General features: G+C 41.6%; 1 protein-coding gene across 1 annotated transcript; it reads left to right on the top strand.

Annotated features, from left to right (window-relative positions):
• Window positions 1-145: 145 nt before the first annotated feature.
• LOC109892399 (thrombospondin-4-B-like) lies at window positions 146-17,470 on the top strand. Its single transcript, XM_020484900.2, has 22 exons — window positions 146-466; window positions 7,167-7,364; window positions 7,845-8,092; window positions 8,617-8,716; window positions 9,035-9,117; window positions 9,221-9,272; window positions 9,511-9,662; window positions 9,787-9,924; window positions 10,464-10,541; window positions 10,832-10,984; window positions 11,159-11,263; window positions 11,418-11,525; window positions 11,919-12,078; window positions 13,188-13,306; window positions 13,463-13,515; window positions 13,868-14,061; window positions 14,674-14,852; window positions 14,955-15,003; window positions 15,117-15,313; window positions 15,990-16,162; window positions 16,277-16,416; window positions 16,613-17,470. Exons 1-22 carry the CDS (start codon window positions 388-390, stop codon window positions 16,672-16,674), a joined length of 2,820 nt encoding a protein of 939 aa, XP_020340489.1. The 5' UTR covers window positions 146-387; the 3' UTR covers window positions 16,675-17,470.
• The last annotated feature ends 539 nt before the right edge of the window (window positions 17,471-18,009 follow it).

Raw genomic sequence — 18,009 nt, 5'->3', positions numbered from 1 at the left:
GTGAACCATGGAAGAACCTCTGCATGCATATACACACACACACACACACACACCCACACACACACATTAATGGGAGCCAATATGGTGGAGAATGTTTTGGTCACTCCTCTGCATGTGGCTGTCTGAAGAAAGCTTAAACCATCTCCGGCCCTGCTCCTCCTCCCTCAGTCAGCCTCCTGTCCTCCCCATTCATCCACACACACACACAGACAGCAGCTGTTCCGTGCCTCACTATGACAGCCTAGCCTCACCTCTGTCTCTACTGTGAGCCATACACACCACACACATCCCAGGCAACAAACAGTACAGGAGGACCAAGAGCACTACTCTGCCTGATAAGGATAAGTCACTCCAGAGAAAAAGGTCTGGGAACAGTGAGAGGACAGAATGGGGTTGTGGACGACACTGATCGTGGCTTCGCAACTGATCTTGAACCTGTGTTCGGAAGTGGGAGCCCAGGGCTCAGGTGAGTGTAGCTGACAATGACTTTCTTAAATTATTACTGAATGTGATGCCAATATGATCTTGATGTGGTCATTGAAGTCTATTGAAACCATGCAATTGCACCACAAAGTACTTTTAAGGTATTGCTTTGTAATCACAGGACACAACCGCTAAAAGTACAAATTCAACAATTTGATCTTAGCCAAAGACATACAGATTAAGTTGACATACAAACCGACTGTGATGTCATCTTCAGATGCCTTTTATCAGTCTACTAAAGCTCTCAGCACTCTACCTCAGAGTATTCCAATCGAGAACCATGAAGCTCTGAGGTAATGATTGATCTAACAGACACTGTGATTGAGAATATCACATACATTTTTCCCCAAAAGTTTAAGGTAACAAAATCAGTCAACACAAAAATCTATATTGCTCTTATTTGGATTGAAATCACCATTGTACAGTTGCTTTTTTACTTTGTAAAACGAGAATATCATATTCATTCACACTCAAGCCAATATACACAGAGGGCTAGACAGGACATTTGATACTCTGTTGAGTAAGAATAAATGTTCTGATAAATAGTCCTCTGTGTCCTGTGTGGTAAGAATATTGAAAATACATGCTTCATAAGAATGTTGTGTACTGACTTTAGACTGAGGACGAGTAAGAGGTGATGACTGAGATGTGACCGCTGTATTAATTGAGTGTGTGTGAGTGTGTGTGTGTGTGTGTGTGTGTGTGTGTGTGTGTGTGTGTGTGTGTGTGTGTGTGTGTGTGTGTGTGTGTGTGTGTGTGTGTGTGTGTGTGTGTGTGTGTGTGTGTTTAGTGGGGGGGGGGGGGTCTGGAGTCTGGAGTCTGGATATGATTTAAAGTACCAGCTATAGCACACACATGGGAATAATCACTAATGGTCTGCATGCAATTTTGGAGTCTGAAAACACACACACACACATGCACCACAACACACAGGCCTTTAAATGGCATCTACACTGAGGTACAGGCCATAACTGTCACATTATTTTACAAAATATATTCACAGCTATACTGCACACAGTTGTCGCCGTTGATAAATAGTAAACATTTGACTCACTAGCAGTTCATACAAATATAAATGATTGCCAATTATTGCATGAGGTTTCACTATAAACAAACAAAAGTTTGGACTTATTAAGTAAATTGTCAATCATATGCCTTGTGTTTACAGTACAACTTTGTTATTACTTATAATAATACAATATATACTATTTTGCAGACACTTTTATTCAAACTTACAGTCATGTATGGTATCGAACCCACAACCCTGGCACCACGCTCTACCAGCTGAGCCATACAGGACTTAAATGGATTATTTACCTATTAAGGCACAATATACATATCAGACAACAATAATGCAGTTGTTTATTATCTACTGCATCTAGGTGATTTTACTGTCACTTTATGACTTCAATTGACTTTATGTGGTAGATCATGTCACATGTGTCATACTGTATGTGAGCTTTCAGGTGAATTTAAGGTGAATTTGGTTTTGTGTAGCTTAACAGATCATGATAGGACAAGCGGTGACTCTGGGGATGAAATCTAATCCTTTCTCATGGAACTTTGGGAGGAGATCCTGACATACAGATGGAAGAGAGAGAGAGTGTGTATAGTGTGTCTAAACAGACAGATGAGAATAGAAAAAGCGTTGGTTTGTTTAGACTTTTATTGGTGCACCCCCCCCAGTCCCAGTTTGCAGGCCAAGTCAAGTTGAACCATACAGAGATCTATCTGTTAGTGTTTGCCTAACCTCCCTCCTCAAGTGACGGGGACAATAGTGATGCTGAAGCCTTTCACAAACCAGGCATCAGTGTGTTTGTAAAGGTGAGATTGAGTGCAGGAAACGGCATGAAAAGGAGGCTCCAGTCACGTTTAACCACACACCTTTAAAAGCACCCGTGCTGCTCCCTGGTGAGCTGGAGCAGATTGAGGCCAGGCAGGGGGAACGGGAGGAAAGACTAGAGGCAGGAGAAAATAAGAAAGATGTCTGAAGCTGATAGACACAGATGGAAGCCCACGCACGCGTGCGCACCCACACACACACGCACACACACGTACACACACGCACACACACACTGAGAAGAGAGAAGATGAGAGCAATTTTCTAGAAGCATTTGGGAGCAATTTGGTGCGTGCCTTCATTACACTGTGCCTTGTAGACGGCTGCTAGGACACTTGTGTATTCATGTATGGTCTCAGACTGGCGGGGAGGGATTCAAGGCACATCCTCCCGCGGCCTGCTGTGTCCCGGAGGGACTTTATTGGAATAGAATTGTAACCTTGAGCTTAACCGTCCACTCAAGAGAAAGCTTCTCACTGTAACCAGTGACTGTAATCTGGTTCAGGTTATTAATCAACCTACCAGGTTGTTTATAAACACTACAGGGACAAGATTATCCATAAAATGTGATGTATCGATCACATTTTAACTAATAATGTAGAACTTTGTTCTAAAGTTGTATCCGTACCCATTGGATGCAGTGATCACAATATTGTGGCTATAGCCAGGAAGGCCAAAGTTCCAAAAGCTGGGCCTAAAATTGTGTATAAGAGATCACATAAAAGATTTTGCTGTGACTCTTATGTGGATGATGTTAAAAATATTTGTTGGTCTGATGTGATTAATAAGGAGCATCCAGACACTGCACTTGATGAATTTATGAAATTGCTTCTTCCAATTATTGACAAACATGCACCTGTTAAGAAACTGACTGTTAGAACTGTTGAGGCTCCATGGATTGATGAGGAAATTAAAAACTGAATGGTTGAAAGAGATGAGGCCAAAGGAGTGGCTAATAAGTCTGGCTGCACATCTGACTGGCTGACTTATTGCAAATTGAGAAATGATGAGACTAAACTCAACAACAAAAAATAAGAAACTGTATTATGAAGCCAAGATCCATGATATAAAGAATCATGGGAATTTTTTTTATTATTGTCAGAAAGACTAATTCAACTCCATATTTTATCGAATCAGATGGCTTATTCATCACAAAACCATTTGATGTTGCAAACTATTTTAATGATTACATCATTGGCAAAGTGGGCAAATTTAGGAAGAAAATGCCAAAAACAAACAATGAGCCATCGTATTCATGCATAAAAAAAATTATAATGAAAAAAAAGCATTGCAAGTTTGAATTTTGTAAAGTTAGTGTGGGAGAGGTGGAAACATTATTGTTATCAATCAATAATGACAAACCTCCTGGCATTGACAACTTAGATGGAAAGCTACTGAGGATGGTAGCTTACTCTACAGCCACTCCTATCTGTCATATCTTTAATCTGAGCCGAGAGGAAAGTATTTGTTGTCCGGCCTGGAGGGAAGCCAAATTAATTCCGCTACCCAAGAGTGGTAAAGCAGCCTTTACTGGTTCTAACAGCAGACCTTTAAGCTTGCTGCCAGCTCTTAGCAAACTGTTGGAAAGAATTGTGTTTGACCAAATACAACGCTATTTCTCTGGAAACAAGTGAACAACAGACTTACCGCAGGCTAGTCCTGCAGGCTATAGTTTTGTCTTATCTTGATTATTGTCCAGTCGTGTGGTTGAGTGCTGCAAGGAAAGACATAGTTAAGCTGCAGCTGGCCCAGAACAGAGTGGCACGTCTTGCTCTTCATTGTAATCAGAGGGCTGATATCAATACTATGCATGGCAGTCTCTCTTGTTTAAGAGTTGAGGAGAGACTGACTGCATCCCTTCTTCTTTTTTATAAGAAACAATGTGTTGAAAATCCCAATTTCTTTGCATAGTCAACTTACACACAGCACTGACACACACACACACCAGACATGTCACCAGGGGTCTTTTCACAGTCCCCAAATCCAGAACAAATTCAATAAAGCGTACTGTATTATATAGAGCCATTATTGCATGGAACTCCATTCCATCTCATTTTGCTCAAGTGAACAGCAAACCTGGTTTCAAAAAACAGATAAAGCAACACCTCACGGCACAATGCCTCCCCTATTTTTAAAAATGTTTATTTAACCTTTATTTAACGAGACAAGTCAGTTAGGAACAAATTCTTATTTACAATGACGGCCTACACCGGCCAAACCCGGACGATGCTGGGCCAATTGTGTGCCGCCCTGTGGGACACCCATTCACGGCCAGATGTGATACAGCCTGGATTCTAACCAGGGACTGTAGTGACGGCTCTTGCACTGAGATGCAGTGCCTTAGACAACTGCTCCACTATTTGACCTAGATAGTTTGCGTGTATGTATTGGTATTGATATATAGGCAACCTGTGACGTAAAAAAAAAGATATTTATGTAGTTCTGTCCTTGAGGTATTCTTGCCTATTAATGATTCATGTTTTGTGTGGACCCCGGGAAGAGTGGTTGCTGCTTTTGCAACAGCTAATGGGGATCCTAATAAAATACCAAATACCAAAACTCTTTAGTGGCTTCTACATTCCACTCCCTGAGCACTCAGTACAGTCTATCCATACAGTGCCTTGCGAAAGTATTCGGCCCCCTTGAACTTTGCGACCTTTTGCCACATTTCAGGCTTCAAACATAAAGATATAAAACTTTATTTTTTTGTGAAGAATCAACAACAAGTGGGACACAATCATGAAGTGGAACGACATTTATTGGATATTTCAAACTTTTTAAACAAAAAAAATACAGTTTTATATCTTTATGTTTGAAGCCTGAAATGTGGCAAAAGGTCGCAAAGTTCAAGGGGGCCGAATACTTTCGCAAGGCACTGTATTTGTGTGGTAAAAGTGGTCAAGCAAAAGACCCACTACGTTATTTGCACCGAGAAAACTCATTTTGATCTTGATCTTCCAGCCCATTCTAGTCTACTGATGTAAAGTATTGTCTCGGAACATCAAAACTACTAGCTCAAGATTGATCAAAATACCATACATTCTGATAAAAGGGAAAATGTTTTACCCCAAACTCATACTCTGCCTCATCTGCCTCATCAACAACTAGCCTACTCTCTCGTGACGACCAGCATCTTCTCAGCACTTTGAAACCTCTAGCTCAGCAATCCTCACCAATCAGGTCGATGTGATCAAGTGGACACTACAGGCCAGGCAATGTAACATTTCTCCCCAGCTAGCCAAACTCACTGTGATGTTCCAGCCCAGTTTAGTCTATAAAGTATTGACGTACCCTTTCCCCCCGATACATCCAAAACACTGTCGTGTCTTTACTATCATTAAATGAAGACTTTTAGTTTTTATCAAAGATTCTCTGTAATTAGTATTATGCGATTAAACTGATTAATCATGTAAATGTAATTAACTAGGAAGTTGGGGCACCAAGGAAAATATTCAGATTACAAAGTTATAATTTCCTAATATAACTTTTCAGATATTTTATGTTCGATCAATTAGTCGGCTTGTTGTACTAAAATGTAACAAACAGACCAGTTCGTAGCTGGATTCTTCACCGATCTTTTATACCTTCTCCGGGAACATAAATGTTGTTCGGACCTCAAGTTCTGTGAGGTGGAAGAAATTCCCTTGTTCTCTATGAAACTTCACTCTGTCGCTATACTGTGTGGCCATGAGGCAGGATCTTCCTGGAATTTACGACCTCTCCGACCACAGCAGCCTAGTTGTAAGAGGCAGGGAGAGGGGGATGGGGCTTGCTGTACCCAAAGAGGGCAACGTCATGACAACACCTTGCTCAATAACCATCCTATTCATCTACACGTGTCTTTATTCTCGCTGTACTGAGCAGCAGAACTTTACTTTGTTACTTTACTTCCCCTCAAAGATTACTTTATTTTACTTTAGTTTATGTTTCCTTTTACAGTTATTTTACTCTATTTTATGTTTCCTTTTACAGTTATTTTACTCTATTTTATGTTTCCTTTTACAGTTATTTTACTCTATTTTATGTTTCCTTTTACAGTCATTTTACTCTATTTTATGTTTCCTTTTACAGTTATTTTACTCTATTTTATGTTTCCTTTTACAGTCATTTTACTCTATTTTATGTTTCCTTTTACAGTTATTTTACTCTATTTTATGTTTCCTTTTACAGTTATTTTACTCTATTTTATGTTTCCTTTTACAGTTATTTTACTCTATTTTATGTTTCCTTTTACAGTTATTTTACTCTATTTTATGTTTCCTTTTACAGTCATTTTACTCTATTTTATGTTTCCTTTTACAGTTATTTTACTCTATTTTATGTTTCCTTTTACAGTCATTTTACTCTATTTTATGTTTCCTTTTACAGTTATTTTACTCTATTTTATGTTTCCCTTCACAGGTATTTCACTTTGCTTTATGTTTCCTTTTACAGTCATTTTACTATACTTTATGTTTCCCTTTACATTTATTTTACTATACTTTATGTTTCCCTTTACATTTATTTTACTTTACGGTTCCCTTTACATTAATTTTATCTTACTTTACATTTTCCTTTACATTGATTTTACATTACCCTTTAGAGTTATTTTACTTTACATTACCCTTTAGAGCTAATTTACTTTACATTACCCTTTAGAGTTATTTTACTTTACATTTCCCTTTACATTAATTGTATCTTACTTTACATTTCCCTTTACATTAATTTGACTTTACATTACCATTTACAGTTATTTTACTTTACATTTCCCTTTACATTAATTTTACTATACATGACCCCTTTACAGTTATTTTACTATACATTACCACTTTACAGTTATTATACTTTATTTTTTCCTCTGTAGTGTATGATCTCCTCAATTCCCCGGACTGTCTGCCAGACCTGCTGCAGGGTGGCTTAGTGGAGCAGGGCGTGAATGAGGCTTTCATCCTCACCACCTTCAAGCTGCAGCCCAAGACTGGCACCACAGTGTTCGGCCTGTACAACCCACGGGACAACAGCAAGTACTTTGAGTTCACTGTGCTGGGGAAACTCAACAGAGGTAAGGGGTAGGAAGGAGAGGCAGGGGCGTCATGCCCATTGAAACCGATGGTTTATCTACTTATACTCTGAAAATATAGAATATATTGTTTCTTTTACTCATTATTAATTCAAAGATATCGATTTCTGGCCACCATTTCCCCTCAAAGAAATGAGGTGCACAACGGGGAGAGGGATGCATAATACATTGGTCTTGCTGAATGCACTTTTCTGTACTATGTCAAATTAAATAACATTTGAATTGTCACATGCTTCGTAAACAACAGGTGTAGACTAACAGTGAAAAGAGTCTTAGTTCTCTCTCCCTTTTAATTTGTGTTTAAAAATCATTATTTTCGCTCTCTGCTTCTACATTATTCATGTATTAATTTCATTGACGCATTTGCTGTGATTCCCTTTTCATCACATGTCCTTTTCCTTTAACTATCAAGTTCTTCTCATCTCTCTCTCTCCCTCTAATTCTTCCCTTCCTCTCTCCCAGCCGTGCTGCGTTACTTGAGGAGTGATCGGAGGATGAGCTCCGTGACCTTCAACAACATCCCGCTGGCAGACGGTCAGCGCCACCGCCTCCTTTTCCACCTGAAGGGCATGCAGCAGGGACCTGGGGGGGTGGAGCTACACCTGGACTGCAGGCTGGTGGAGACGGTCCGGGATCTCCCCTCCGTGTTTCAGGGTCTGCCTGCAGGCTACGGTGTGGTGGAGCTGAAGAGCATGCAGGGCAAAGCAGAGGTGATGTTATTAGATATGTTTCAAATGGCAGCCTATTGCTTTTATAGAGCACTTATTTAGACCATTGTCAAATTGGGTGCAGTTCAAATGTAGTGCATCATATGGAATAGAGTTATTATTTACTCATAGATCCAGACAAAATCACAGAACCTTCAACCGAGGATTGGTTGTCAGTCTGTTTCCATTTAAGCCATTTGACCAGAGCTACCCAGACACTCCCCAAACCATTGCTTTTGTTGACTTTGTACTCAGGGAAACTATGAGTGATGTCACTTATTTTCTCCTAGATCCTCCTTCCAAATTCAAATGACCCTAACCCCCTAGCCTGCGTGCCAGATAGTCTGTTTCTGCTTTGGCCAAATGCTTGTCCATCGGAAATTAGAGTTGGCTACAGCAGGTAAAAATTGGGAAATCGGGAAACAAATTTGGTAACCACCTTGTCCTAATCTAATCAAACCCATCCATCAGCATTCAGCACTGATTCCAACTAATGTGTCCCTGTTGTTGGACTTCTTCATAAACAGGAAGAGCTGGAGGAGCTGAAACTAGTGGTGGGAGACACGTTTGAGAACGTAGCTTCTCTTCAAAACTGCCACCAACAAGGAGACTCAGTGCAGACTCTGGGTAAGAGTTTATGACAAAAAAACAAACAAAAATAAACCAACTCCTATTCCTGTGTGTTCCCTAGTACTGTTTAGTTTACACAGACAAAAACACTGAGGAAAGTCTTTTTCTTGAACGTCGCCCAAATGTTTTTCAAGAAGCAAATAAATGGTGATATATATATAGATATATATATCTATATATATATATATGTGTCTCTACTTTCGAATTCACATAAAAACAACAGTTACTGTAGATTGATGTTAAACAATAACCCCTCCCCCCCTCGAGTCTGTTGGTATGACGAATGTTCTTTTCCAATGCTGCTCTCCCGTGCAGGGGTCAACACAAAGCAGCTGTCCAATCAAATGCTTGATCTCACAAAGGTGATAAACGAGCTGAAAGATGTCCTCATTCAGCAGGTAACTATAGTGCTCAAGCTCATCTGGGAGCTATTAATAAACTGTACCTCCTGACCCACTGAGTCCATAAAAACTCAAAACATGTATATGTTGCTTTCTAAAGGTCAAAGAGACATCTTTTCTCAGAAACACCATCTCTGAGTGCCAGGCTTGTGGTAAGAACATCCACCATCACCATTATATTACAAATGATGTATTAAAGTTATGTTATATGTTGTTTATAGATTGGGCAAATAGCTTTTTCCTGACCATGAGGAAAATCACTGGGTCCTAGTAATAAAACTAGTTTGAAGTATGTTCGCTTATAACACATTCATTACTAATACATGAGAAACCACTGGTATTGTGGAAGCGAGTGTCATAAAAATATATTTCCTCTGGGTGTCTTTGAAGGACTGGGTGGAAGCGAAGTCATGAAGCAGAAGTGTGCCCCTGGCGTTTGTTTCCGCGGTGACATGTGTATTGAGACAGAGGACGGGGTTGAGTGTGGACCCTGCCCTGACGGATACACAGGGGACGGCTTCAGCTGTGATGATGTGGACGAGGTAGGGTGTGTTTGTGTGTGTATGTTATATTCAGGTGCATGTGTGTTTACTGTATGTATTTATATGGTTGTAATAATTCTGAAACACTAACCCAGAGTCTTCTTTCATCTCTCTCTCTCTCCAGTGTCAATTTAACCCATGCTTCCCCGGGGTGAAATGTGTGAACACGGCTCCAGGGTTCCGCTGTGACGCCTGTCCTCTGGGCTACTCTGGTCTGGCTGTGGAAGGGGTGGGAGTGGTCTACGCACAGACAAACAAACAGGTCAGTCAACATAACCAACATCACCAAATACAGTCAAGTTCACCAGGTCAGTCAGCATCACCAAATACAGTCAAGGTCTCCAGATCAGTCAACATCACCAGCATCATTAAATACAGTCAAGGTCACCAGGTCATTCAGCATCACCAAATACAGTCAAGGTCTCCAGGTCAGTCAACAACAACAAATACAGTCAAGGTCTCCAGGTCAGTCAACATCACCAAATACAGTCAAGGTCTCCAGGTCAGTCAACATCCCCAAGTACAGTCAAGGTCTCCAGGTCAGTCAACATCACCAAATACAGTCAAGGTCTCCATTTTAATTGGGTAAAAGAAAAAGCTGCACACTCTAGTTTTCTGTTGTAATAATTTATTCACCAACGTTTCGACAGGAAGGTTTAAATTCAGTCAATGGACAATTCAAGAAGATTAATTTATACCCACCCGGTGACATTGTTATTAGGATAACTAATCATGGAACACCTTTTTAAGATATGTATCATAATAATCATCTCCAGTTTTGTACTTTATACGGTCTCTTAGGTCTGTGATGACATTGACGAGTGCAAAGAACCCAACAATGGACAGTGCACCGCCAACTCTCTCTGTCACAACTCTGCGGTAAGGCCTGAGTGTCTGTCTGTCTGATAGCCTGGTGGTCGACTAGATCGGTTTGTTGCTTCAGCCAACTCCTGACCTTCGTTTCCTTCAACAGAAATTGCTTGAAGCACAAACAGATCTGGCACCAGGCTAGTATCTGATAGCCTGGAATAAAAAACAGAATATTGCTCAATTTAAACAATAATGCAAGGAGGGAACAATGTTAACTGGATTCCAAATCTCTGACTGCCTGCTACAAGTACTACATTCCTATGTCTCTCATTGCCTATTACCCTACATTATCCCTGTAGGGTTCATATGTCTGTGGGGGCTGTAAGACAGGCTACACAGGGGACCAGGTGAAGGGCTGTAAGCCAGAGAGGAGCTGTGGTAACAGTTTGACCAACCCCTGTGATGTCAACGCCCAGTGTTTCCAAGAAAGAGACGGCTCCATCACCTGTCAGGTGGGGTCCTAAGGATCACAAACTGGCCTCCATTGACAGAACTCTCCCTCACACACACAAACACAGATACGCACATACACACACGCACGCAGTCATACACATGCAAACACACACACGCAAAAACACACAAACACGCACTGCCTCTTAAGTGTTCTCTCTTCTTTCTCCTGTCAGTGTGGGATTGGCTGGGCTGGTAATGGCTACCTATGTGGAAAGGATACAGACATTGATGGATACCCTGATGAGAAACTTAAGTGCAAGGATATGCTATGTAAAAAGGTAACCATGACAACACAAGAAATACAGCTATCCTGGGATAAACAACCCCCCCCCCCCTCCTCTCCCTTTTCCCCTCCCTCCATCTTCTTTTTATGGTGTGTCTGTTAAGGTGATAACCATAAATCGGTCAATAAATAAATCTGTCTGTTTTCAGGATAACTGCATGCGCGTTCCTAACTCTGGCCAAGAGGATGCTGACAAGGACGGACAAGGAGACGCTTGTGACACCGACGCTGATGGTGACGGTATTCTGAATGAACAGGTAGACCTTATACCTTCACACACACACACACACACACACACACACACACACACACACACACACACACATTAAATTAAATGCATTTATAAAGACCTTTTTACATCAGCAGATGTCACAAAATGCTTATTTAGAAACCCTGCCTAAAACTCCAAACAGCACGCAATGCAGATGTAGAACCACGGTGGCTCGGAAAAACTCCCTAGAAAGGCAGGAACCTAGTAAGAAACCTAGAGAGGAACCAGGCTCTGAGGGGTGGCCAGTCCTCTTCTGGCTGTGCTGTGCTGAGAATTTGAAGGAGCATACTTAAGTTCACACAGGACACCGGTTAAGACAGGAGATTTCACCAGATCAGACAGACTGACCCTATTCCCTCTGTGCCCCTCTCCCGTGCAGGATAACTGCTGGCTGAAGCCTAACGTGGACCAGAGGAACAGTGACAAGGACAGCCATGGTGACGCCTGTGACAACTGTCGCACGGTGGAGAACCCTGATCAGAGGGACACTGACAGTGATGGGAAAGGAGACGCCTGCGATGATGACATGGATGGAGATGGTACGTACAGCGACACATCACTACCACATAGCTACAGTCCGTCACAGTAGTATGTTCCAACAGCCGCTTGTCTAGAATCCTTGAACATACAGTACCACCAAGCACCAACCCTACCCTGACCCAATGATTTATATACTAGATGATTGACAGGGGGTGCTGTTTTGAAGCCGCCGCACTTCCATCTTGGCATTCCCCCACTAGCGTAAAAAAAGGTTTTGGAAGCTATAGAAATTCATTACTTCATTTCCACGTTAATTATATTACATGTGTAGTGGAATGTGAGCTAAACATGAAAAATATCTATTAAAAAAAATTGTTACTGTCCCCACAATTATATATATTTTCAAATACATGTAATTTTGTCCTTGACACATTTAATTTAAATACTGTAGCGTTCCATTCATTCCTATGGAGGACTGCTTCTTCTCCTCTCACTAGCCAGTACATAGAGTAGCATCAACAATCCAGGGTTTATATACATAATTGCCATGACCCCACTACTAAAATTACCTCTCAAGTTAACAGAAACATACAGTATGCCTTTATCATCCTCACTCTTTAATAATGTAGATGACTGTCTGGGTTTCTTTTTATAGACCCTGTCTACAGACGGCTTGACCTTTATGCTACAACCACAGTACTGTTGCTTTCCAGAGATAAATGAGAAATGACACACACATGGCCTACCATATTTCAACAGTTCACTCAGATGACAAATGCAACAGTGCCTCCTTGTGGCACCACTATTGAACTATTAGAAACAGCATATCAATGGAAATAGACTCAACCACATGCAGTTTGCTTTTAAATCCCAATGCATTGATTCAACGTCATTGGTTAAGCCTTCAAATCATACAAATCATGTTTAATGACTTTCTCATGGGCCACACTTAAAGTTCACTTTTTGCATGTATCCAACCGAGATCCACACATGTTCTAAATGTGAACTATCTATCGCTGGTGTTCATACGTCACAAAGCAGTGCTCCTGAAGGAGTCCACTTGAAGCTGAAGCACTCATGTATTTCACCAACACTTCTGCAGAGTGGTGGGATACTATTGGTCAGATAACTTTACAAACTCAAACTTTGTAATTGAATTGGTCTCCAGGCTTGAAGAACTTCCTTGACAACTGCCAGCAGGTGGTGAACCGGGACCAGTTGGACCGGGATGGAGACGGAGTGGGAGATGCCTGTGACAGCTGCCCTGATATCCCTAATCCTAACCAGGTTAGACTGCTTCCACAGGCCTCCTTTAGGGTTCTGAGACCTGTTCAGTTTACAGATATAAAATGGGATACGGAGCAACTGAACTGTCCTACCCTGTAATATATATTATACTGACTGGTCAAAAAGTGTCTTAACAAATCTGTGCTCTAATTTTAGTCCGACATTGACCATGACCTGGTTGGGGATTCTTGTGACACAAATCAAGACAGGTACAAGAAAAACATATTTTAAAAGTATCTGACCTGAGAAAACGTATGCTCTTAAAATATCCACTTCATGATTTAATTTATTTTAATCAATTCATAATTGCAGTAGTCAATATATCCCTTTATTTGGACAAATATTCCTATTTTACTGTATATTTTAGTATACAGTGCATAAAGTAGGTTGCCAGTCCAATGTTACTTAACTGCCAGCCATTCCCTACTAGCCTGAGTCCCAGATCTGTTTATGATGTCAACTCCATTGCTGTAAGCAACACTCAGGCTAAATCCATTCATGTGATGACCTGAACCTATCTTTTCTGTCCCTCCTCCCTGTGTGTCATCCCCTGGTCTGTAGTGATGGCGATGGTCACCAGGACACCAAGGACAACTGTCCCAACGTGATCAACAGCTCCCAGCTGGACACAGACAAAGACGGCCTGGGGGATGAGTGTGACGATGATGATGACAACGACAACATCCCTGACTTCCTGCTACCAGGACCCGACAACTGCAGACTGGTGCCCAACCCCGACCAGCTGGATGAGAACAGTCAGTCTTTAATATTTCTTTCAAATAATTTACTTTACTGCTTCAAACAAATTGCAGAGCAACGGGACAATCTGAATGTGAATTCTTGAGTCATCACCTAAAACCTATTGCCTGGTGATCCAGTCTGTTTGTGCTTTGGCCAACACCTCTCTGTGTTAGTTTGTGTCCTGCCAAACAGACAGTAAATGGTGTGACAACTATAGAAGAGTTGACTACACCAACAGTATGGGATCAGACTACATTTTAAGTGAAAGTAAAACACAAGAAAGTGAGCACCTATGCATTAACAAGGTTCTCTATCAAATTACATTTTATTTGTCACATGCTTCGTAAAACAACAGGTGTAAATAACAGTGAAATGCTTACTTCACAATGACATCTGCAAAAAAAATAACTGTAGCTTAATTGGTCTACTACTGTATCATTCATCACCATTGATATTCAACCAATTTGTGGCAGGTAGCCTAGTGGTTAACCCTATAGCTCCTGTATGTTGCTCTGGATAAGAGTGTCTGCTAAATGACTCAAATGTAACTCTCCACTCTACCAGTGTATTGTCTATGCTTAGAACCTTAATGGGCATCATTTCCTTTGTGTATTCTCTCCTTCCAGGTGATGGTGTTGGAGATGTGTGTGAGTCAGACTTTGACCAGGACAAGGTGATAGACAGGATAGACAACTGTCCAGAGAACGCTGAGGTCACTCTGACAGACTTCAGAGCCTATCAGACGGTGGTGCTGGACCCGGAGGGCGATGCCCAGATTGACCCCAACTGGGTGGTACTTAATCAGGTCAGATGGTCATTTACTGGATGGACTTACAACACAGTAAGTTCTACATGGCAGAAATGCTTTGACTTTGTCAACATGACTGACATTTAATCTCTCAAACAGGGAATGGAGATTGTTCAGACTATGAACAGTGACCCTGGACTTGCTGTGGGTAAGAAAGACTTCCAAATCGTTATCAGGTATCGAACCATGTTATCTCAAATGGTATTGTATCAAGTCGTATCCTATTTTATCGCAACATTTTTGTTGTGCATTGCTCCCTAGGTTACACTGCGTTCAGTGGAGTGGACTTTGAGGGGACATTCCATGTTAACACGGTGACTGACGATGACTACGCAGGCTTCATCTTTGGCTACCAGGACTCCTCCTCCTTCTACGTGGTCATGTGGAAACAGACTGAGCAGACCTACTGGCAGGCGACACCCTTTAGAGCAGTGGCCGAGCCTGGCATCCAGCTCAAGGTGTGTGTGTGTGTGTGTGTGTGTGTGTGTGTGTGTGTGTGTGTGTGTGTGTGTGTGTGTGTGTGTGTGTGTGTGTGTGTGTGTGTGTGTGTGTGTGTGTGTGTGTGTGTGTGAGATTGTGTTTTTGAAGTAAGTACAAAAAGACAAAGATAGATAGATTTGGTTTAGGGTGTCTCTTGATTGTACAATTCACACACATGTGTACTATGGAGAGCCACCCAAAACACAATCTGTCTTGAGCAGACCTACTAGCTGGCCACACCCTTCAGAGCAGTGGCTGAGCCTGGCATCCAGCTCAAGGTGTGTTTGTATGATTGTATGTGAGATTGTGTTTTTGAAGTAAGTACGAAAAATAAAGATAGATTATATTTAGGGTGGCTCTGTACAATTTAACACACACACACGTGTGCTATGGACAGCACAGGAGGTTGGTGGCACCTTAATTGGGGAGGACGGGCCTGTGGTAATGGCTGGAGCGGAATGGGTGGAATGATATCATGACATCCATGTGGTTGATACCATTCCATTTGCTCCATTCCTGCCATTATTATGAGCCGTCCTCCCCTCAGCAGCCTCCACTGATGGAGAGCCACCCTAAGCCAAATCTGTCTTTGTTTCTTTGTACTTACTTCTTAATTACCTTCTCTCCCTCGCCATCTCCTCTCTCCCTCCCCAGGCTGTGAAGTCTAAGTCAGGTCCAGGAGAGCACCTGAGGAACTCCCTGTGGCACACAGGGGACACCAACGACCAGGTGCGTCTGCTGTGGAAGGACCCCAGGAACGTGGGCTGGAAGGACAAGGTATCCTACCGTTGGTACCTGCAGCACCGACCCCAGGTCGGATACATCAGGTGAGACAGCTGAGAGAAAAATAGAGAGAGAGAGAGTGTGTGTGTGATGTCATGGCTACATCTAATACACAATGGTTTACAACAATGGCTAATGTCTGTTGGGTGTTTGGACAGGGCCCGTTTCTATGAGGGGACAGAGCTGGTGGCTGACTCTGGTGTGACCATCGACACCACCATGAGAGGAGGCCGACTGGGCGTGTTCTGTTTCTCTCAGGAAAACATAATCTGGTCCAACCTAAAGTACCGTTGCAATGGTAAGCAGCATGCTTTATTTGAGTGTCGCAGCGGTCTTAGGCACTGCATCTCAGTGCTGGATAAAAACAAACAAAATTAACAATTGTTTTGAACTCAAATTAGTCAAATTCATCAACCAAAGTGGCAACCTTAATTTAACTGACTCTTGGTAGAACTTGACTTTGACCCTTAACCTCTGACCTCTAACCTACACAGATACCATCCCTGGGGACTTCCAGGAGTTCAGCATGCAGCATGGCGTCGTCGACGGTCTCTAAGCATACAGAGAAAAACTGAAAGAGAGACCGTTTCTCCAGATGTGTTTGGAATGTACTGTATGTGGTGTGTGCGTTTGTACACAGTGGCAATACTGTATGTATGTGGTCTGTTTCCATGTCTACCCACTTCCCCAACAAAAATGGAATCAACTTGTCTTCATGGGTGTTATAATCAGTGTCCTCAGTGGTTTAAATTAGGACCACTAGAGTAAAATAAAATTCACATTTCACATTTCAAACTTAAGATTTTATTATTTGAGCTCATTTTGCAATAACATCCACAAACAGAAACATCAGCCATTGATATAAGCTTCCTTCTCTCTCCCTCTCTCAGAGCTTTGATTCTCAGTGTGTACCAGCCCCACACAATGTCATCACACAATATAGACATGAGAGCAAACACAGGAGATGAATCAGACCATGGGGACTTGGTCATGCCTGAGCATATTCCATTGTCTTATACCCTGGTACCAGATCTGTTTGTGCTGTCTTGTCCTGTTGGAAAGACAGCACAAACAGATCTGGGACCAGGCCAATTGTCTTGGCCCTGTGACCTCAATCCTCCCCAGAGGCCTAGTCTTGACCAAGAGTTTTGTTATCAGTGAATATCCCGGCTCCTTAAAACAACTCTCTAGAGGCCAACAGAAAGCGATTTGAAAATGATTCCCAAATAAACTCCACTCTTCTGCCTGGTTTAAGTCTTAGACTTAGGTGTTTGTAAGTTTGAAATGTTGATTCTTTTATAAGTATAATGCTATCAACAAAGGAATTTCAAATAAAAAAATGTGATAAGAGATATTGTATTGTGTTTTTTTGGTCTTATTTATCAGCCTTATTGAATGTGTTTCTCCAGATTTTCATCAGCCAGTCTCTCAGTTCATGTGGCTGAAAGAATAAAGAGCAGTGAGGAAACAAGAATATTGACCTGTTAACCTAGTATTATTATTATTGCCGGTGACCATGTGGCACGGGCATCCATAAGGTATGCTAATATATTTTAAAAAACAAATCTAATCTCATTCCATAGTCACCCTCATATTTTGGTCATGCCTCCGAGCGAGTTGGTAGGGGCGAGGTGGTGGTTTGGGATGTGTGACAAGTTATTTGGCTATAGAACTTCAGTGATAACAAAGTCCTGAGGGACATTATGTGGCCTAATGTGGGAATGTATATTGATAGGCCTTCACCAAATGTGTCACTTAAGATCCTAAAAAGACTATTCAGGAAAAAGTTTAAAATGGATTTAAGATTGTATTTTTAAGGTTTATTTAATAGATTGACTTTCTATCATTGAAAAAAGTTTCATCCCAGTATTCCTGCTCGTACATTCTTGCT

The sequence above is a fragment of the Oncorhynchus kisutch genome, linkage group LG6, assembly GCF_002021735.2.
Source record: "Oncorhynchus kisutch isolate 150728-3 linkage group LG6, Okis_V2, whole genome shotgun sequence".
In the NCBI taxonomy this organism is placed as follows: Eukaryota; Metazoa; Chordata; class Actinopteri; order Salmoniformes; family Salmonidae; genus Oncorhynchus; species Oncorhynchus kisutch.
Note: the sequence above shows the minus strand (reverse complement) of the source record. Positions and strands in the feature narration are given on the sequence as shown.

Bases quoted from the DNA above. Each gene is read 5' to 3' on its own strand.
- LOC109892399 (XM_020484900.2), top strand. From the start codon at position 388: ATGGGGTTGTGGACGACACTGATCGTGGCTTCGCAACTGATCTTGAAC. The intron at 7,365-7,844 runs GTAAGGGGTAGG...CCTCTCTCCCAG, and splicing joins GCTGGGGAAACTCAACAGAG to CCGTGCTGCGTTACTTGAGG. The intron at 15,004-15,116 runs GTAAGAAAGACT...ATTGCTCCCTAG, and splicing joins TGACCCTGGACTTGCTGTGG to GTTACACTGCGTTCAGTGGA.